Raw genomic sequence first — 19,410 nt, 5'->3', positions numbered from 1 at the left:
TCCCCTTTATGGTTTATATAGTGTCCTTTGTTTCCTGTTGAGTCTTTGCTTTAAAATCTATTTTGGGGGCGCCTGGGTGGCTCAGTGGGTTAAGCCACTGCCTTCGGCTCAGGTCATGATCTCAGGGTCCTGGGATTGAGTCCCGCATCGGGGTTCTCTGCTCAGCAGGGAGCCTGCTTCCTCCTCTCTCTCTCTCTCTGCCTGCCTCTCTGCCTACTTGTGATCTCTCTCTGTCAAATAAATAAAAAATAATAATAATAAAAAATAAAATAAAATAAAATCTATTTTGTTGGGCAGGGTTAAGCACCTGTCTTTGGCTCAGGTCGTGATCCCAGAGTACTGGGATCGAGTCCCACATCGGGCAGTGGTGGGCGTCCCTGCTCAGTAGGGAGTCTGCTCCTCCTTCTACCCCTTTCCCCTTCTTGAACTCATGCACTCTCTCTTTCTCAAAAATAAATAAAATACATTTTTTAAAAAGTCTATTTTTGGGGGGGGCGCCTGGGTGGCTCAGTGGGTTAAGCCACTGCCTTCAGCTCGGGTCATGATCTCAGGGTCCTGGGATTGAGCCCCGCATCAGACTCTCTGCTCAGCGGGGAGCCTGCTTCCTCCTCTCTCTGCCTGCCTCTCTGCCTACTTGTGATTTTCTCTCTGTCACATAAATAAATAAAATCTTAAAAAAAAAAGTCTATTTTGTGGATGCCTGGGTGGCTTAGACCATTAAGCATCTGCCTTCGGCTCAGGTCATGATCCCAGTGTCCTGGGATTGAGCCCCATGTCAGGCTCCCTGCTCAGAGGGAGTCTGCTTCTCCCTCTCCTATTTCCCCTGCTTGTGTTCCCTCTCTCGCTGTGTGTGCATCTCTCTCTGTCAAATAAATTAATTAATTAAGTAATTAAAAAAATGAAAAAGTCTATTTTGTTTGATATAAGTATTGCTACCCTGCTTTCCTTTCACTTCCATTGCACAATAATACTTTCCCATCCATTCACTTTCAATCTGTAGGTGTCTTTAGGTCTGAAATGAGTCTCTTATAGGCAGCATATAGGTGGGTCCTGCCTTTTTGTCCATTCCATCATCTTATGTCTTTTGATTGTTTAGTCCATTTGCATTCAAAGGAATTATTGACAAGTATGTACTTACTGCCATTTTGGTACTTGTTTTACTGTTGTTTTGTTTTATGGTTGTTCTCTGTTCCTTTCTTCTCTTGTTCTCTTGTCTCATGGTTTGCTGGCTTTCCTTAGTGGCTTTCTCTAGTGACATACTTGGATTCCTTTCTCTTTATTTTGCATGTATCCATTACAGAGCTTTTGTTTGAAAAATATTTTATTTATTTATTTGACAGACAGAGATCACAAGTAGGCAGAGAAGCAGGCAGAGAGCCCAATGTGGGGCTGGATCCCAGGACCCTGGGATCATGACCTGAGCTGAAGACAGAGGCTTTTAACCCACTGAGGCACCCAGGTGCCCCCATTCCAGATTTTTGAATTGTGTTTACCATTAGGTCTGTATATAACCTCTTCTACATGTAGCAGTCTATATTAAATTGATGGTCACCTAAGTTGAAACAATTCTTTACCTGCCTCCCTCCAAGTTTAGGTATATGGTATCATACTTTACATCCTTTTGTTTTGTGAATCCATTGACAGACTTTTAGAGAGATACTTAATTTTACTGCTTTTGTGCTTCCTACTTTTCTTACTGTTATGATATTTTCTTTCCACTCATCTCTTGTTGAGCTGGCTTAGTGGTGATGAATTCCTTGAACTTATTTTGTCTGGGAAACTATCTTTCCTTCTGTTCTGAACGCTGGATGAGTATTCTCGGCTGCAGGTTTTTTTCCTATCAGCACATTGAATATATCATGCCACTCTCCTTCCGCTATGCAAAGTTTCTTCTGAAAAATCCTCTGATAGCTTTATGGGGTTACCCATTTATGTAACTGTTTTCTTTTCTCTTGCCTTCTTCTTTTTTTTTTTTTTTTAAGATTTTATTTATTTATTTGACAGAGAACACAAGCAGGCAGAGAGGCAGGCAGAGAGAGGGGAAGGGAAGCAGGCTCTCTGCCAAGCAGAGAGCCTGACATGGGGCTCAATCCCTGGACCCTGAGATCACAACCTGAGCCAAAGGCACAGGCCTAACCCACTGAGCCACTCACGCTACCCATCTCTTCTCTTGCTTTTAAAAGTCTCTATCATTACTTTTTACTATTTTTTAAAAAGATTTTACTTATTTATTTAACAGAGAGAGACACACAGCAAGAGAGGGAACACAAGCAGAGTGAGTGGGAGAGGGAGATGCAGGCTTCCTATGGAGCAGGGAGCTCCCACAACAGTGTGGGACTTGATCCCAGGACCCTGGGATCATCACCTGAGCTGAAAGCAGCTGCTTAACAGCTGAGCCACCCAGGCACTCTACTTTTTGCTATTTTAATTACTATGTGTCTTGGTGTGGACTGCGTTGGTTTGATTTTGTTGGAGACTCTGTGTCTCCTATATCTGGATTTCTGTTTCCTTTCCCAGATTCAGGAAGTTTTCAGCTAGTATTTCTTCATATAAATTTTCTTTCTCCTTTTCTCTCTCTTCTCCTTCTGGAACTCCTATGATGTGAATGTTATCACACTGGATGATGGGCTGAGTTCCCTTAACCTGTTCCCTTAGCCAGTTTTTATTATTCATTTTTCTTTTTGCTGTTCAGCTTGGTGACTTTCTGTTCCTTTGTCCTTTAAGTGACTGATCTGTTCTTCTGTGTCCTCTAATCTACTGTTTATTCCCTCTAGTGTATTTTTAATTTCAGTTATTGAGTTCTTCATCTCCAATCGGTTCTTTTTCATGTCTTCTATTTCTTTGTTGAGGGTCTCACTGAGATTCTCCACTCTCTTCTCCATTCTGGTGAGTATCTTTATGGCCATTACTTTAAATTCTCTATCAGTCATATTACTTACCTCTGTTTTGTTAGGTATCTTGCTATGGTTTGTCCCATTCTTTCATTTGGGACATCTTACTCTGTCTCCTCATTTCATCTAACTCTCTGTGTCTGTTCCTATGTTTTAGGAAATTCAGCTACATCTCCTGCTCTCTCTTGGCACCTTGTGAAAAATCAATTAACCGTAATCATTACGTAAGTATAATATCTCTTTCAGAACTCCTGATTCCATTTCATTGCCCTCATGTCTATCCTTACATTGGTACTAGTATTGCCCAGCTGTTTTTTTTTTTTAAGTAATCTCTATGCCCACCATGGGGCTTGAACTCATGACCCAGAGATCTAAGACCCTATATTCTACCAACTGAGACAGCCAGGCACCCCAGTACTGCTCAGTATTGATTAGTGTAGCTCTGTGCCAGGTTTTGTAATTGGAAAGTGTGAGTGATTCTTCCAACTTTATTTTTAAAGATTATTTTGGCTATTCTACATCTCTTGCATCTTGTTATGAATATTAGGATCAGCTTGTTGATTTCTGCATTAAAAACCTTGGAATTTTGATAGGAATTTCTTGAACCTGTCTATCAGTGTGGAGAGTGATGCCATCTTAACAATATTAAATCTTAGGATCCATGAACATGGAATCTGTTTCCATTAACCTGAGTCTTTATTTTAATTTTCTTTTTATTTTTTAAATATTTTATCCATTTATCCAACAGAGAGATAAAGAGAAAGAGCACTAGCAGGGGAGCAGCAAGCAGAGGGAGAGGGAGAAGCAGGAACCTTGCTGAGCAGAGAGCCTGATGTTGGACGCAATCCCAGGACCCTGGTATCATGACCTGAGCCAAAGGCAGATGCTTAACAGAATGAGTCACCCAGGTGCCCAAGTTTTGTTTTGTTTTAAGATTTATTTATTTATTTAAGGGTAGGGCAGAAGGAGAGAGAGAGAGAGAGGGAGGGAGAGAGAAAATCTCTAGCAGACTCCAAGCTGAGCACAAGTCTGACACAGGGCTCAATCTCATGGCCCCAAGATCACGACCTGAGCTGAAATCAAGAGTCAGATGCTCAACTGACTGAGCCACCCAGGCACCCCAAATTCTTGTATCTTCTTTAATTTTTTTCAATGTTTTATAGTACTCAGTATATAAGTTTTGTACTTTTTTTGGTTAAATTCATTTCCAAATATTTAATTATTTTTGATGCTATAGTAAATGATTTTTTTTCTCATAATTTCTCTTCAAATTGTTCATGGCTAGTATATAAAGACAACAGATTTCTATATATCAATCTTGTATCGACAACCTTGTTAACATGTTTTTTAGTACTTTTTAAAATAAAGATTCTATTTATTTATTTATTTGACAGAGAGAGACACAGCGAGAGGGAACACAAGCAGAGGGAGTGGGAGAGGGAGAAGCAGGCTTCCTGTTGAGCAGGGAGCCTGATGTGGGGCTCAATCTCAGGACCTTGGGATCATGACCTGAGCCGAAGGCAGAGGCTTTAACACACTGAGCCACCCAGGTGCCCCATCATTTAATTTTTTTTTAAGTTTATTTACCTTAGCAATATTTATACACAACTCAGGGCTTTAAATCACAACCCCAAGATCTAAGAGTTGCACACGTAAGAATCATTTTTAAAATCCATTCTGTGGGTAACTCATTTACATTTAATGTACTGACTGATCAGGTAAAATTTACATATGTCATTTTGCTGTGTTTTCTGTATGTCCTAGGTCTCAGTCAGTAGAGCAACCAACTTCTGATGTCAGGGTTTGAGTTCAAGCCCCACGTTGGGGTGGAGTCTACTTAAAAAAATAATAATAAAAAAATAAAATATATGTCTTATCTTTTTGTTCTTCTTTTCCTCCATTACAACCTTTTGTGCTAAACAGATATTTTCTAGTGTACTATTTCAATTTTCTTGTAATTTCTCTTACTAGTTTGTTGTTGTTGTTATTTTCTTGGTGATTTCCTGAGAATTAAATTAAACGTCTTTATTATAACCGTCCGGTTCTTATTAACACAGCCTCACTTCAGTGATATATACGAACGTTACTCCTCTATTTGCTCTTGCGCATCTCCATTCCGTACTCTTTCCTATTACTGTCATACAGATTACATGTTTATATCTTATAGATCCATCAACATAGTTTAATGATTACTGTTTCATGCAGTTATATTTTTAATCAGATAGGACAAGAAAAAGTTAAAAAGACAAAAATGCCCGAATACTGAATTTTGTATATACCTTCGTAGTCACCTTTTCCAGTGCTCTTTATTTTTTATGTGGATTTGAGCTACTGTCCAGTGTCCTCTCACTTCAGCTGAAATTTAACCCTAACCTCAGTCCCCATCTGCCACATCCTCAGGCCCCAATTCCTCAAGGTTCTGGCCCTAAGGTCCCCCTGCTCAAGTCCCCCCAGTATGCTCCAGCACCCGCTCTGATGGTGTCTCCAAGGGCTGGAAGCCCGCCCACCCCGGCCCCGCTCAGAGCCCTGTGCTCCCAGCACAGCCAGGGAGGGGGGAGGCCGGGGCTAGCGGAGCTTGGGAGACCTCTGGCTTGGTGGGTGGAGGGGAGAGGGAAGGGGCCTCTTCATTTGGAAAAATAAAGAAGTGTGATGTCCTTGGGGCGCCTGGGTGGCTCAGTGGGTTAAGCCTCTGCCTTCGGCTCAGGTCATGATCCTGGGTCCCAGGATCGAGCCCCAAATCGGGCTCTCTGCTCAGCGGGGAGCCTGCTTCCCCCTCCCTCTTTCAATACCTGCCTTTCTGCCTACTTGTGATCTCTGTCAAATGAGTAAATAAAATCTTCAAAGAGAAGTGTGATATCCTTCACGTCAGGAGCCCTAAACAGGTGCCATGACACTGCTTTGGAGAGGGACCCAGCCAGCCAGGACAGCCACTTTCAACACAGTGAACCCTTAGAGAAGCCCGCCCCCTGCTCGCCCCCGTGGAGACCTCAGCAAGAGGATGACTGGCTCCAGGCTCCCAGCCCCACGCTGGCCTCGCTGCCAGCTCCCCCCAGCTCCCTGCGCCCGAGGGCAATCCCCGGCCTCATCACAAGGGCCCTTCCCCCGGTCTGCTCTTGAGCGGAGGCTCCCGATCCCTGGCTTTGCGGGGCACCTGCTTTCTTTTCCTGTCTCCATTCTTGGCCCCAGGTATGAACACCTTCTCTCCTCTGCCCTGTGCTCTCCTGCCTTCCCCAGGCTGGTGGCCTGCCTTCCCAGCGACCTGCTCGCAGGGTTGGCGCTCTGCTGTCTGCAGCCGCACCACCCACTCCACTCAGAGTGGTGCCAGCCACAGAACGTACGTTCAGGAGCGCCTGGGTGGCTCTTGATCTCAGCTTGGGTCTTGATCTCAGGGTCGTGAATGCAGGCCCTGTGCTGGGCGTGGGGCCTACTTTAAGAAGAAAACAACAAAGGGAACATTTGGGGAGGCTGGCGGGGGGGGGGGGCTAGGTAGGAAATCCTTTCCAACCTGCTTTTATGAACCCTAGCCACTAGACCACCAGGGAGCTTCCAACCTGCTTTTAAATTAACTCAGGTTTTCCACCACCTCTGCGAAGCGACGGAAACTCCGAAGTTGTTTGCACGCCTGTCACCAAATGAACATGCGCATATGGTTAAGTGGACACAAAGGAACTTCCCCCGAGAGCAGCCCGACCCTGTCTAGAAAGTTCTGAACTCTCCCTCGCAGGAGCGGGTCAGGGAACCACTGTGCTAGGGAACTGGAGGTGGAGGCCCAGGAGAGGGAAAGGTCATGGGGAGGGTGACAGGGAGTGTTGCCACGAGAATGACCGACTCGCCCCAGGCAAGAAAAGATGGACCAGCGCCGGGTGTCCGAAGGTCTGAACTGTCCTGAATGTCTCAGGGAGGCAAGAGTCACCATTCCCTCGGGGGGGGACACAGGGCAATCAACTCACCTCGCTTCAGCAAGCAAGATGCCGCGGGCCCTCGTGACTGGACGTCCAGAGATCAGCGTAGGTGCAACCGGATGCAGGTGATCCCAGGATGCTTTCTGGGCTCCGCCCCCTCCACCCCTCACCCTGCTTGCCTCTGGGGTGCCTTCATTCTCAGGTGTGCTCCAGGAGCGGTTTGGGTAGCTTGTCATAGCTTTCGGGATGACTGACACCGTAAGACAGATGTCGTGGTAGACCTTGAGCTGCTCCACAGGAGCAGTGGCCCCTTAGTTCAGTCGCTGTGGGCGGGATGATGGACACCATGACTGGACCGTCTGGGTCACCCACCAACCAGAGGGCGGGGACGGGGCCCTGCGATTAGCACCCCATTGGAACCCTAGCAGCCTCCAAGCCCTCTGGAAGGAGCACTGGAGAGGAGGAGGCCGGTGCTTGCAGTGGGGAGGCCCTAAGGGGCCCTGTGGCCTCAGGCACTTAGCATCCCTGAGACGGGGTGGGCATGGCCAGAGCTGCTGACTCCAAACGGCTGATGACCTGCCCTCCGTCACCGGCCAGGGTCCCAGAGGCTCCCGCATTCCCATTTTCTGGTGCCACAGAGCCAGGAGGTCCCTTTGAATTCCATGGAGAGGAGGAAGCCCCTTAGAGGACCCCTGTCCTGTGTCCCCAAGCCATGCAGTGGGGGCCCCGAGCAGAATCTAATGGCAGGACACAACCATTTCACCAGCCAGGCATTATCATACCTTCAACCAGATTGGAAGTCACACCTTAGGGACTCCAACAGGCTGAGAACCAGAGGACCTTTAGTCATTCCACCAAAGCCAGGCGAGCCTGGTCCAGACACGCACAGATTCAGCCGCAGGTGAGGTGGCCACACACCTGGGAAAGGAAGCGGCATGGGGCAGGCCACACCCTAGCTAGCCCCGCTCTGATTCCAGGAGCCTCGGGTTGGGACAGGGCCTTGGTGGGCCTGTCGCTCACGTCTTGCCCTTCCCCAGGGAGGCATTGTCTGTGGACAGCCAGGTGCCAAAGGTCCTGCCTTGGCCACTGCCTCCCCTCTGGGGTCTCCTTCAGACTGCCCCCAGCCCTGGGTTTTTGAGACTCTCTGGGCGGGACTGGGAGCCTGAGTCGTGGGCCACCTGCTGTCCAGCTGGCAGTGTGGGTGCCCTGGCGACCCGGCTCAGTGCTGGACAGCCGCGCGCAGGAAGGGTGCGCCGGGTGCGTCAAGAACCTGGCGACCCGGCTCAGAGCTGGACAGCCGCGCGCAGGAAGGGTGCGCCGGGTGCGTCGAGAACCTGGCCCTTCAGCATCTCCCTCCCCTTGTTTCCTACAAGGCACTAACAGGAAGGCCCCCGAGGCTTCTAAGGGCAGTGGCTTCCTTAAATTGTCCACCTCCGGCCCTGGCCCGAGGTTCAGAGCCACCTGCCCCCCCGCTTCCAGGAGACGGTGATGTCCCACGGGGCCTGACTCCTCTGTGGCCCTTGGGCCAGGCACAAATGCACATGTGGGCAGGTTAGAGGCTCCTTTGATCATTTCCTGACAAAAGGGCAGGAACTGGGAGGCGGCTCCAGCAGCTCCAGCCCATGTGGGCAGGGGAGGGTGCGGGGGGGGGGGGGGAGGGTGAGGGCAGAGTGTGTGCCCAGGGAAGGGGGTGTGCCAAGGCCCGCGGCCACTCCACTCCAGCGCGTGTCCTCACCTCCTCCCTCTGAACCTCTCCACTCGCCGCCACCAAAGACAGCTTCTCTGCAGCTCACACCCACCCACCAGCCCTGACTGCCAAAAGCAAACAGCCATGTGAACCCCCCACTGCCTCTGCTCCTTCTCCAGGCCATCAGCACCTTGGGAGGCTGGGACCTGGCAGGCAGGCCGGCCCCTGTCCTCAGGACTGGGCTGTGTCGGAGCCACCTGGGAGCCTGGACTGTCCCCATACTTGATGCAGGCCCAGAGCAGAGGCTCCGGCGTTCAGGGCCTGGGGTTCTTCCTACTCTCCTGCCCAGCAGGTCCTGCCAGGGTGGGAAGAAGGAGACCTTCAAAGGCCCATGTGCAGGCCAAGTCAAGGACAGGCAACTTCTCAAGTTTGAAAAGGGCATTCCGGAGACTGGAACAATGGTGGGAAGGGCTTGCGGCAGGCGGGGGAGGAGCCACTTTTCCAGCCCCCACCGCAGACACGGGCCCTTCTCTGGAAGAACAGGGTTTCAGCGCCAGACCAGTCACACCAGATCGCAGCTCAGGTGTCCTGCCTCCCCTGCGGAGCCCGTCTCATGGGCCTCTGCTTCTGGCCTGCCCAGCAAGCCCAGAGGAGGGGGCAGAAGCCTGAGCCTCGGGGCGCCTGGGTGGCTCAGTGGGTTAAGCCGCTGCCTTCGGCTCAGGTCATGATCTCAGGATCCTGGGATCGAGCCCTGCATCGGGCTCTCTGCTCTGCGGGGAGCCTGCTTCCTCCTCTCTGCCTGCCTCTCTGCCTGCTTGTGATCTCTGTCTGTCAAATAAATAAATAAAATCTTAAAAAAAAAAAAAAAGAAGAAGAAGCCTGAGCCTCTGATCACCGCACTTCCATCCCGATCCTCCGAGTCCCTGCCTGCCCCCTCGCCCGGCTTCGGCACTCCTTCCAGTCCCCTCCAGCCCTCTGTACAGAAGCACCCCGTTCAGCACAGACTGCAATCGGTGCTACTGCTCTGGCCCCCGCAGACACTAGCCAAGCCGCGGCCCAGAATGCTCTCCCAGGCTGCGTTGAGTGGGCGCTGCTCAGGGACAGGACTTGTCAGAAGCCCAGGGAGAAAAAAAGCAGATGGGCCATTCATACGTTTGATCACAGAAGGAGCCAGAAACTAGACTGGCTGGAAGCTTATACCCCAGTCTCTTCTAAGCTGACTCACTGAGCCCCTTCTATGCCTGGATCCTGCAGGAAGGCCCAGACATAAGCCCCCTGGCAGGACCCTCCCACAAAGAAACACACTCTACCATTGCCAGGTCACCAAAACAGAGACAGCCTGTCCTGTCTGACCCTCACGCCCAGCTCGCCCAGCCCACACAGCCCGGATGCGCTTACAGAGCAGTGGCCCAGATGGGACGAAGCCTCACCACTCAGCCGGAGACCCTGGGTGAGCTGCTGTTGGGCCGACACCGCGCTACCTCTGCCGACCATGACCCGTCCTCTGGGGGGAGTTCCAAAAAGCTATAGGGGGGATGGGGAGCAAGAGTCCAGGGCTCAGAGGGCACAACCCCAGGACCTATGAGAGCAGCCAGCCGGGGGGCGGGGGGCGGGGGGACCCCTGCTCAACAAACAGTTCAAGTCACCACTGCAGCTCAGCAGAGGTCTCTCTGCACAGAAAGGGGCTACAGAAGTTAACTACTCGGACCCATGGAGTAACAGTGATTTATTGTGCAAACCCCACACAGGTTCCAGATTCGGGGCCAAGCCCACAGCCCTAGCTGGGCCCTGGCTCTGGGATTGTTCTGTGGTCCCCACTCTGACCGGCGTCTGCTGTGGAGTGTACAGGTGTCCAAGAGTGAGCCCACGTGTGAGGAGGCCCCTGGGAATGCGGGCGCTGGGGCATCTCGGTCCTCCAGCTGCCCAGGCTTAGGAGCTACACTGGTCCACACAGTCCGTCCCGCTGCGGAACACGTGAAAGATGCCGGTGGGAGGGAACATGGCAACAGCCCCGAGCAGGGAGCCCACCTGGATGGCCACGCCAGCTGCCAGCAGTGCCGGCCGGCCACCGCTGTGCAGCAGGGAGCTGGCAGCCACCTTCACATAGGACAGCGCACCCAGGCACAGCACCCATGACAGCACCTGGGGAGGGCGAACACAGAAGCAGGGGAGCACGAGGGGCTCCCTGCCCTGGGGGAAACCCCTCCCCACTGCAGCCCTCTTTGCTTCGGTGTCCCCAGTGTACTTACCACAAGGACCACTCCTGTAGAGGTGCCCACCAGGGGTGGGCAAGGGCTCAGGACTGCCAGTGCCATCAGGTAGGCCCCAAGGAGCACACCCAGCACACAGAGACCACCCAGCCCTGCCAGAGACCTGCAGGGGGGAGCAGAAGCTCAGGGCTGGCTGCACCCGGACCCAGCCCCCATCCCTAAACTCTACCCCTAAGAGCTCGGGGACCCTTGAGTACCTGCAGAGCACGCCCATGGCCAGAAAGCAGGCGAGGGGGTTGGCAGCACTGCCCAGCACCACGGCCAGGTGGTAGGCCAGGCGGCCGTAGGGCAAGCAGGAAAAGCTCTGCACCGCAGGCAACACACCATTGGTCAGCGCATTGGTGACGGCCAGCAGGCCCAACAGGCAGGCTCTGTGGACAGAGAGCAGCCGCTGGGTCTCAGCGTCTGGGCTGGGAGTGGCGCGTGCTGCTCGGCTCGGTGATTCCTGCAGTGGTGAGGCCTCTTCCTCCTCCTCCACCGCTGGGGCCCTCGCCCGCAGGCCAGACCCCGGACCCCCTGTGGGTGCAGATGGCGGGGTTGGCAGTAACAGCAGGAGACCCTGGAAGGCGGCGGCCGAAGTGACCAGAAGAGCGGTCAGCACCCAGAAAAAGGTGCTGGCGGGAAAACGCTCTGGGAAGTCGTGGGGGAGCAAGAGGGTGCCATTGGTGGGAGATGGCAAACATTCAAGATGGCCTACGCCCTGCACAAGGGCCAGCACGCAGGGCAGCAGGGCACTGAGGCCCTGACCCAGGAAGAAGGAGCGCAAGAAGGGAGGTGGCAGGTGGCTCAAGAAGGGCAAGAAAGTGACGTTAGAGGCACAGCACGCCAGTGCCAACACCAAGGCCAGCGTTAGGAAGGCCACGGAGTGGGGCTGCCCTGTGACTGGGGCCACATGGTGCCACAGGGGGGCCAGCAGGGCTGTGCCCACTATGCTCAGTGCCTGGACCACCTGGATGGGAGCCCGCTCGCTCTTGCCCGGAGCCAGCCGCCTCCACAGGGTCACCACCAACAGACCCAGGTTCCCCACCGCCACAAGCACAGAGAGGTATGACGGGAGACTCCAACCTGCCAGGAAGGGAGAAAGCCAAGTCAGGTGCTAAAAGACCAGGCGCAGCTGCAACCGGCCTCAGCGAGCACACCGAAGCCCCGCCCCCCTGCCCACTCCCACTTACCCTCCGGAAGGTCCTTCACCACGACCGGCAGCTCCACCCAGATCCCGTTGATGGCAGCCCAGGAGCCCATGCCAAAGAGGGCTACCAGCAGGTGGGTCCACAGCTGACGGCCCAGTGCGGGTGCTGCCATTCAGCGCAAGGCTGGGCCCTTCAGAACAGGCCAGGGTCACGCCGGCTCCTCTTCTCCACCTAGACCCAAAGAAAAGGCTTCAGCTCTCCTGGGAACTGAAGGCCTCTTCCATCTCGAAAGGAACAGGCACGCACGCGGGATCACAGGTCAAAGACGGAGAAGTGGAGTCAGAAGAGGGTCCGGCCGCCTGGACCAGGGAACCTGGAGGGTGCGCGGGGTGGGGCATGGGGATGGCAGGGGCCAAACCAACCGGACGGCACGCCGGGCCCACGGAGCCACGACCCCAGAGGAAAACGAGGAAAACCGGACTCCACCGTCGGGTCTGAGCTGGTGAGACCACCACCCTCACCCCAAACGGACACGGACTCCGGGACAGGGCACCGCTAAGGCGCCACGCACACCTGTGCTGCTTCTGCGCCCGTGGGAGCCCGACGCTTCTGCGAGACCCGCGACAGCCGGAGCGCAGTCGGGCTCCGCGGGGAGCGGCGGGCCGGGACCGGCCCTCGCTGCGTCAGGCGGGCGGCGAGGAGCTGCCCGGGGCGCGGCGCTGCCCGCGCCTCCTGACCCCGCACCTGCGCGCTCCCCGCCCGACGGCGCGGCGTCTCGCCACACTCCGAAGTCGCCGGCGGCGGCCCAGGGGCGCGGCCTCAGCCCAGAGCCGGTGGGGCCGGGAGACGCCGGCGCGCCCGAGCGGGAAGGCCAGCTCACCCGAAGCGGAGGAAGCCGCGGGCCGGCCCGTCCCCGGCAGGACCCGCCGCCGGAAGTCCCGCCCCGCAAGGGGGAGCGGACGGGGGTGGGGGCGGCCCGGGCTTCCGGCCCCGCCTCCTCCCGCGGCCCCGCCTCCTTCCGGCGGCCTCGACTCTTCCGCGGCAGCGGGCGGCCCGGGCGTGGGGCTGGGGGCGATGGCTCCCGGGGCGGCGCGGCGGGCCCGGCGCAGGGTGCGGGGCGCCCCGCCGGCCGGGGCGCGGGCTCGCTCGGCCGAGGACTGGTGGTGGGACCGGCTGGTGCCCCGCGGCTCCGGGTACCACCTGCTGCAGTCGGACAGCATGCTGCTGCTGCTGCCGGGCCCCGGGCCGGCCCGCCCCCGCGCGCAAAGACGGGCGGCCCGCCGCGCTCAGCGGCTGCTGCCCGCCGCGGCCCGCGCCCCGGCCGCCAAGGCCAGGCCTAGAGCGGCGCCCGCTCCGGAGCCGCCGCGGGGGCCCGACCCGGGCTGGGGCGACCGCATCCCGCTGGAAATCCTGCTGCAGATTTTCGGGCTGCTGGTGGCGGCCGAGGGGCCCATGCCTTTCCTCGGCAGGTACCCGGGCCCGTCAAGCGCCGCAGCGGGGCTCGGGCTGACCTCCTGCCGGCCCCGCGGGTGGCTGAGGCGGGGGGTGGTGGGCAGAGCGCGTGGCCGGGGGAGCGCTCGCACACGCGTGCGAGAGGGCACCGTCCCTCGGGCGTCCAGTGAGTCCCCAGGGCCTGTCCTTGAGCTGAGGTGGCCGCAGCGTCGTGACCGGCCTCTCCTCTTAGAAAACCCCCTCAGCAACGCCCACAAAAGGTCCGGCCCCTCAGCTGAGATTCCCCCCCAGGGCTGCACGCGTGTGCCGCCGCTGGCACGAGGCCGCCTCCCAGCCTGCGCTCTGGCACACCGTGACCCTGTCGCCCCCGCTGGCTGGTCGCCCGGCCAAGAGCGGAGCCAAGGCCGAGAAGAAGCTTCTTGCCTCTCTGGAGTGGCTGATGCCCAGTCGGTGAGCCGGCCCCTCCTTTCTTTGTTCCCTGGCTTCGTTTCTGTGGCTCCGAGAAAGCCGCAGGCCCATTTCTGTCCCCTACACTAAAGCGACGGGATGGGCTGATGCTGACAAAGGGGCAGCGTGGGGACACTATGCAGCTCTGCCTCTGCTGTCGGCCAGGTTCTCCCAGCTCCAGAGGCTGACCCTCATCCACTGGAAGTCCCAGGTACACCCTGTCTTGAAGGTGAGAGCTCTAGGTGGCCCTGCACACCAGCCGTGACGCTTGGGGGTTGCCCAGTACTTCCAGGCAGTGGGTCAGGCACCCGGATCCCAGCGGCCCCATGGGGATGCCTGCCGGGTTCTCCTTGCCTTTCTCTTTCAGCAGGGAGGTGTCAGAAGTGGGAGCACCCATGCTGGCCTTCCAGGGCAGAAAGGAGGTCCTAGCTGAGACAGAGAGGGCTTGGCGTCGGCCACTGGTTTCTTTCCTTCGTGGACCACAGAGACCCAATCTGGACTGGTGCTCTGTCTTCCACAGCTGGTTAGCGAGTGCTGTCCGCGGCTCACCTTCCTCAAGCTTTCTGACTGCCATGGCGTGACCCCCGACACTCTGGTCATGCTGGCCAAGGCCTGCTCCCAGCTCCACAGCCTGGACATACAGCACTCCATGGTGAGCCCCGTGTCCCCAGGGGTCCTGAAGAAGCCTGGGCCGGAGTGACAGGTACCCATGTGCTGGGTTCCCAGGTGGAGTCCACCGCTGTGGTGAATTTCCTGGAGGAGGCAGGGCCCCGAATGCGCAAGTTGTGGCTGACCTACAGCTCCCAGACGACAGCCATCTTGGGTGCGCTGCTGGTAGGTTAGTGGCAGGCACGAGCGAGCCCAGTGCTGAGCCGGGGACTGCCAGGCCGCTGAGCCTGCGCTCTGTGACCCCTCTGCAGGGCAGCTGTTGCCCCCGGCTCCAGGTCCTGGAGGTGAGCACCGGCATCAGTCGCAACAGTACTCCTCTCCAGCTGCCCGTGGAGGCCCTGCAGAAGGGCTGCCCCCAGCTGCAGGTACTGAGGCCCCGCCTCTCCCACCTGCTGGTACCTGATGGCCTGCCTCCCCCGCCTGCCACCCTCCCTCCCCATCTGCAGCCTGGGACTCCTCCAGGTGCTGCGGCTGCTGAACCTGATGTGGCTGCCCAAGCCTGCCGGGCGAGTGGCGGCTCCCGGCCCAGGCTTCCCCAGCCTCGAGGAGCTCTGCCTTGCCGGCTCCACCTGCAACTTTGTGAGCGATGAGGCCCTGGGCCGCCTGCTCCACGGCTCCCCGAGTCTGCGCCTGCTGGATCTTCGAGGCTGTGCCCGCATCACACCGGCTGGCCTGTGTGATCTGCCGTGCCAGGGTCCGCTTCCTCTGGGTGCTGGCCAGGTGGGACGGGTGTGGCTCCCCCTGCCCGCCCCACAGCTCGTGAACACCCTTTGTCTCCAGAGCTACAACAGCTTCACCTGGGCCTCTATGGCATGTCCGACCGGCTGACTCTGGCCAAAGAGGGCAGCCACCTGCTGACCCACAAATGGTGCCACAGTCTGCGGGAGCTGGACCTGAGTGGCCAGGGCTTCAGCGAGAAGGACTTGGAGCAGGCCTTGGCTGCCTTCTCAGCTACCCCTGGGGGCTCACCCCCCGCCTTATGCTCTGTCAACCTCAGGGGCACCCGGGTCACACCAAGCACGGTCAGGTCAGCATCCCCTTCCCCTGTCCCTTGGAGTCGGTATGGCTTGCCTCCCCAACAGGCCTGGCTTGCAAGCTTCGAGGGTCCAAAGGGGAGCACACATTGGCTGGCCCGTGCTTTGGATGGCCCTTAGGGACACCATGGGTATTGGGCTTGGGCCTTGGGGCCTCTGGGTGGCAGAGCCAGCCGTGGCGCCTGGGCAGAGAGGGCTCCTTATGCTGGCCTACCCCTGCCAGGGCCCAGGTCTTCCAGGAACCAGTGGCTCTGGTCCCCATGGCCTGCTCTGCCCTTCCAGCTCTGTGATCAGCAGTTGCCCAGGCCTGCTCTACCTCAACCTGGAGTCCTGCCGCTGCCTCCCTCGGGGCCTGAAGCGGGCCTACCGAGGCCAGGAGGAAGTCCAGTGGTGCCTCGAGCAGCTGCTTACCAGCCTCCCCTCCTCTGGCTAGGCAGTCCCGGACCCCGGGCGCTCAGGTGGCCACCGGTGCCCTCCACCCTTTACATGTTCGGGATGATTGAGCGTTTTGTTACAATAAAACATTTTAGGAACTCTGTGTGGTCCTTCGGGTGGGGATGAGAGGACAGGTCTCGTACCTGAAGCATCTAAGGAAGCATCTAAGGCTGGAACTGGCGGAGAGCCTGTGGGGTAGGGTGGGGGTGGCCTCCCAGGGTGCCTGAGGCTGCCTGTGGTCATCCCTCACTCACTCCTCCCTGGGCCTGAGTCCTGGACCCGAGTGTGTGTCCTGCCCTCGGACACGGAGGTGAGCGGTCTGTGGTTGTGGTCCAAGGTCTTCCTAGGCAAAAGTGGTGATGGGGGGGCGGGCTGCTCAGCGGTGGGGTTCAGTGTGGGGAGCCTGCCTGCGATTTCTCTCCACCTCCAGCCTGGGATGTCTTGCCACCCTCCTTCGGGTGAGGACTGCGAACCAAGCCAAGGAGGGTGGCGCTGGGTGGTGTGGGGACTCGTGGGGAAGCGCATGCTCACTTCCGGGCCAGACCCGGGGACTCCCTGCAGAAGGGGTAGTCAACAACAGCCCCTTCTAGAACACGCTGCTCAGAACTTCTAGAACCCAGGCCGCGCCCAGCCTAGGCCACTGCCTCAGCTGGTGTTGCTCTTCTGCCTTTTGAAAGCCTTCCTGAAGGGCAGCCCTGGAGCCTTCGTGGTACCAGGTCAGTCCGACCGCGAGCCCCGGGTGCTGGCGACCTACCAGCAGCCCAGCTGACTCTGTTCCTAACCCAGGTCCCCAGGGGCCGCGTGCGCGGCCTGCCCACGACCTCCGGGGGCAAGCCCTTCCAGCTCTGGGCCCTGGGACTCTTCTGCACGGAGCGCCACCTGGCCCAGCGCCTTAAGCACGACAGCTTCTACCCGTTTACCCAGCAGCAGCCCAATGGTGCGCGCGGAGCCCTGCTGAACCCCCGCGGGGTCCAGTCCCGCTTGGGCAGGGCGGGGGCTGGCCCCGGGATCTGATTGGAGCGGGGGCGGGGCCAAGCCGGGGGCGTCCGGAGACGGCGGCGCCTGCAGGGCCCAGCCAGGCTCACGCGCCGCCGCCCGCAGTCTTCGTGCTCGAGTACTACCTGGACACGCTGTGGAAGGGCGCTCTGCTCTTCGTCGTCTGCCTCGTCCTCGTCAGCTTCGGCCTCGTGAGCCAGGTGTGCTCCGCGCACCCCGCCCCCGCGGGCCTCCCGGGGGCGGCCCCCCCCTCCGCGCACCCCGCCCCCGCGGGCCTCCCGGGGCTGACCCCCCCCTCCGCGCACCCCTCCCCCGCCGGCCTCCCGGCCCTGGACCCCCTCCGGGCACCCCCCTCCAGACCCCCCCACGCCCTTTGGCAGCTGAGGCCCCCGCGGCTCCCGCAGGTGCTTAAGCAGGAGACGTGGGGCTTCCCCGCGTGCGGCGTGGTCGTTGGCCTGTGGCTCCTGATCTCGTCCCTGCCGCGTCGCCGCCTGGTGCTGAACCACACGCGCGGCACCTACCACTTCTCCATCCAGGGCCGCACCGTGTGCCAGGGGCCCATGCACCTGGTCTACGTGCGCCTGGCGCTCAGCTCCGACGGTGAAGCGGGCGCGGCCGCGGGCGGGGGCTGGTGTGCAAGGAAGCAGCTTGGGGACTGGGCGGGGGCGGGGGGGTGCGGGCGAGCCGACCTTCTGCCCTGCGCCCCCAGCCCCTCTGCGCTCGCTCCCCAGAGCCCCCGCGGGCCCCAGCGCCCCTGGCTGAGCTGCTCGCCCCTCTCCAGCCTACGGAAGGTGCTTCTTCCAGTTGGTTCTGTGCGGCCACCAGCTCGAGCCGCTGGTGTTGGTGCAGCTGTCCGAGCGTTACCAGGTGGGTCTGCTCCAGCCCGCCCCGGGACCCCAGACACACTCCACTCCCCTGCTCCGTGCTGCAGGAGGCCTGCCAGTGCTTAGGGTCTTAGGATGGGGCCTTTTTCAGCTGAGCCGGAACACCCTGCTGTGGGTGCCCCGGCCTTAGCGCGGGCAGCTGGTGGAGGGGGCACCCGAGCTTACTGGTCTCCTCCTGACCGCCGCCTGTTCCCACAGCAGATGGAATACCTGGGCCGTCACATTGCCCGGAAGCTCAACATTAACTACTTTGACTGCTTGGCCACCTCGTACAGGCACGTCGTCCGCCACTGGCCGCTGGGGGCCACATTCAGCCCTGGCATCCTGCAGCGCAAGCCGGGCACTTACAAGAGACGGAGCTTCCAGTCCTACCTGGACGTGTGACACCATAGGCAACCCCCAGACCACACTCTCCCTTCCCGGCCAGTCTCTCCCCTTCACCCCACTGCTAGTCTCCCTCTCAGTAAAGCCATCTCTTGCTTCCAGACAAGTGTTTCCTCCATGGGCGTGCAGGGTGGGGGGCAGCCGCTCCATGGTCTCCCCCTGGTGCACACCTCTCAGGACCTCAGGGAGCCTGCCAGGGAGCAAATCTTGGAGTTGGGTTGGAAGCAGGGAGAGTCCGGGCTGGTAGCCCCTCCAGGCATCTGGACTCCTCGGGGCAGGACAGGCTGCCTGTCGCGCCATCAGCAGCCCTTCCCTGTCCTCCTAGCCTCCGAAGTGCGGACCAATAAGCCGCATCTAGCAGTCAGAATGGGGTCAGTCTGAGTCACTTCCTAGTCCAGTCGGCAGTGGGATGGGCCACAGCCACAGGTCCAGCCTTGTGCCTGGGGGTACGTCTTGGACTAGACCGTCCCTGGAGTCGCTGCTGCAGAGCCCTAGGCCAGGGTTCCAGGCCTGCTGGACCTCCAGCCCCATATTGCCTTGTCCAGTGGGCATTCCCACCACTTGGGAGCCGCTCCTGGAGCAGAGGGCAGTGGGCCACTGGGGACTCAGGAGGAGGGGCAACTGGCACTGTCCATGTGGCTGTCCTGGTCAACATCTTTCCTCAGGGCCATCCTGGTGACCCAGGTCATTGGGCTTTGTGTCCATGATGTCCCTAGGACCAGAACCAGCTGCATAATTGGCAGAGCCCCAAGTAGAATGAGAACACAGAGCCTCTTGATAAAAAATTATTAAGTGTCCAGAAGAGGGTGCCTGTGTGGCTCAGTGGGTTTGGCTCCCCTTGTGATCCTGGGACTGGGACTGAGCCAAGCATCAGCCTCCCTGCTCAGCGAGGAGCCTGCTCCCCTGCTTCCCCCCAGTCCCCCTGCCCCTGCCCCTCACCCTGGTCCTGCACTCACACACGTGCTCGCTCAATCTCTCTTGGGTGCGCTCTCTTACATAAATAAATAAATAAAATCTGTTTTAAAAACAAGAATTCCAGAAGGAGATGCTAAAGCATTAAGCACAGTGTGGGGCGTTCCTGGGCTCCGTCGGTAGAGCCTGTGAATCTTGGTCTCAGGATTGTGAGTTCAAGCCCCACACTGGGGGTAGAGTTTACTTAATAAACAAACAAAGAACAAAACCCAGTATGGGCTCTTCTGAGCTTGGGGTCCCGTGTGACTGCCCAGGTC

At 57.9% G+C, this 19,410-nt stretch overlaps 3 protein-coding genes and 1 long non-coding RNA gene across 7 annotated transcripts; 2 read left to right on the top strand and 2 right to left on the bottom strand.

The window, feature by feature from the left end:
- Positions 1–6,358: 6,358 nt before the first annotated feature.
- On the bottom strand, positions 6,359–9,178 carry LOC116575471. Its single transcript, XR_004279795.1, has 3 exons — positions 8,128–9,178; positions 6,443–8,063; positions 6,359–6,396 (listed from the first exon to the last, which is right to left on the bottom strand). It is a non-coding gene; the product is annotated as an uncharacterized LOC116575471 (long non-coding RNA).
- Positions 9,179–10,187: 1,009 nt separating this feature from the next.
- On the bottom strand, positions 10,188–12,831 carry SLC52A2 (solute carrier family 52 member 2). 3 transcript variants are annotated; one of them, XM_032315762.1, is made up of 5 exons: positions 12,761–12,831; positions 11,923–12,111; positions 10,948–11,815; positions 10,730–10,853; positions 10,188–10,622 (listed from the first exon to the last, which is right to left on the bottom strand). In XM_032315762.1, exons 2-5 carry the CDS (start codon positions 12,050–12,052, stop codon positions 10,410–10,412), a joined length of 1,335 nt encoding a protein of 444 aa, XP_032171653.1. In that variant the 5' UTR covers positions 12,053–12,111; positions 12,761–12,831; the 3' UTR covers positions 10,188–10,409. The 3 variants fall into 3 exon arrangements, with proteins under 3 accessions (XP_032171653.1, XP_032171652.1, XP_032171655.1); XM_032315761.1 differs by lacking the exon at positions 12,761–12,831 and adding an exon at positions 12,454–12,737; XM_032315764.1 differs by lacking the exon at positions 12,761–12,831 and adding an exon at positions 12,625–12,726.
- Positions 12,832–12,887: 56 nt separating this feature from the next.
- On the top strand, positions 12,888–16,009 carry FBXL6 (F-box and leucine rich repeat protein 6). 2 transcript variants are annotated; one of them, XM_032315744.1, is made up of 9 exons: positions 12,892–13,349; positions 13,624–13,782; positions 13,945–14,008; positions 14,300–14,431; positions 14,506–14,613; positions 14,700–14,813; positions 14,911–15,142; positions 15,229–15,475; positions 15,765–16,009. In XM_032315744.1, the coding sequence occupies exons 1-9, from the start codon at positions 12,955–12,957 to the stop codon at positions 15,913–15,915; spliced, it is 1,602 nt and encodes a 533-aa protein (XP_032171635.1). In that variant the 5' UTR covers positions 12,892–12,954; the 3' UTR covers positions 15,916–16,009. The 2 variants fall into 2 exon arrangements, with proteins under 2 accessions (XP_032171634.1, XP_032171635.1); XM_032315743.1 differs by lacking the exon at positions 13,945–14,008 and having other exon boundaries at positions 12,888–13,152; positions 13,186–13,782.
- A 30-nt stretch (positions 16,010–16,039) lies between these two features.
- On the top strand, positions 16,040–18,275 carry TMEM249 (transmembrane protein 249). Its single transcript, XM_032316024.1, has 7 exons — positions 16,040–16,117; positions 16,531–16,626; positions 16,704–16,854; positions 17,019–17,113; positions 17,318–17,513; positions 17,695–17,780; positions 17,996–18,275. Exons 1-7 carry the CDS (start codon positions 16,040–16,042, stop codon positions 18,179–18,181), a joined length of 888 nt encoding a protein of 295 aa, XP_032171915.1. The 3' UTR covers positions 18,182–18,275.
- Positions 18,276–19,410: the final 1,135 nt, after the last annotated feature.

This window comes from Mustela erminea, chromosome 16 (assembly GCF_009829155.1).
Source record: "Mustela erminea isolate mMusErm1 chromosome 16, mMusErm1.Pri, whole genome shotgun sequence".
Taxonomy (NCBI): Eukaryota; Metazoa; Chordata; class Mammalia; order Carnivora; family Mustelidae; genus Mustela; species Mustela erminea.
This window is presented reverse-complemented; position numbering and strand designations above follow the sequence as displayed.

Excerpts from the sequence above, each read along its gene's own strand:
- SLC52A2 (XM_032315762.1), bottom strand. The coding sequence starts at position 12,052 with ATGGCAGCACCCGCACTGGGCCGTCAGCTGTGGACCCACCTGCTGGTA. Across the intron at positions 11,816-11,922 it reads GGTGAAGGACCTTCCGGAGG|GTTGGAGTCTCCCGTCATAC; the intron begins GTAAGTGGGAGT and ends CCTTCCTGGCAG. Across the intron at positions 10,623-10,729 it reads CTACAGGAGTGGTCCTTGTG|GTGCTGTCATGGGTGCTGTG; the intron begins GTAAGTACACTG and ends CGCCCTCCCCAG.
- FBXL6 (XM_032315743.1), top strand. The coding sequence starts at position 12,955 with ATGGCTCCCGGGGCGGCGCGGCGGGCCCGGCGCAGGGTGCGGGGCGCC. Across the intron at positions 14,432-14,505 it reads TGGACATACAGCACTCCATG|GTGGAGTCCACCGCTGTGGT; the intron begins GTGAGCCCCGTG and ends CTGGGTTCCCAG. Across the intron at positions 14,814-14,910 it reads AGGGCTGCCCCCAGCTGCAG|GTGCTGCGGCTGCTGAACCT; the intron begins GTACTGAGGCCC and ends GGACTCCTCCAG.
- TMEM249 (XM_032316024.1), top strand. The coding sequence starts at position 16,040 with ATGAGAGGACAGGTCTCGTACCTGAAGCATCTAAGGAAGCATCTAAGG. Across the intron at positions 16,118-16,530 it reads CGGAGAGCCTGTGGGGTAGG|AACCCAGGCCGCGCCCAGCC; the intron begins GTGGGGGTGGCC and ends CAGAACTTCTAG. Across the intron at positions 16,627-16,703 it reads GCAGCCCTGGAGCCTTCGTG|GTCCCCAGGGGCCGCGTGCG; the intron begins GTACCAGGTCAG and ends TTCCTAACCCAG.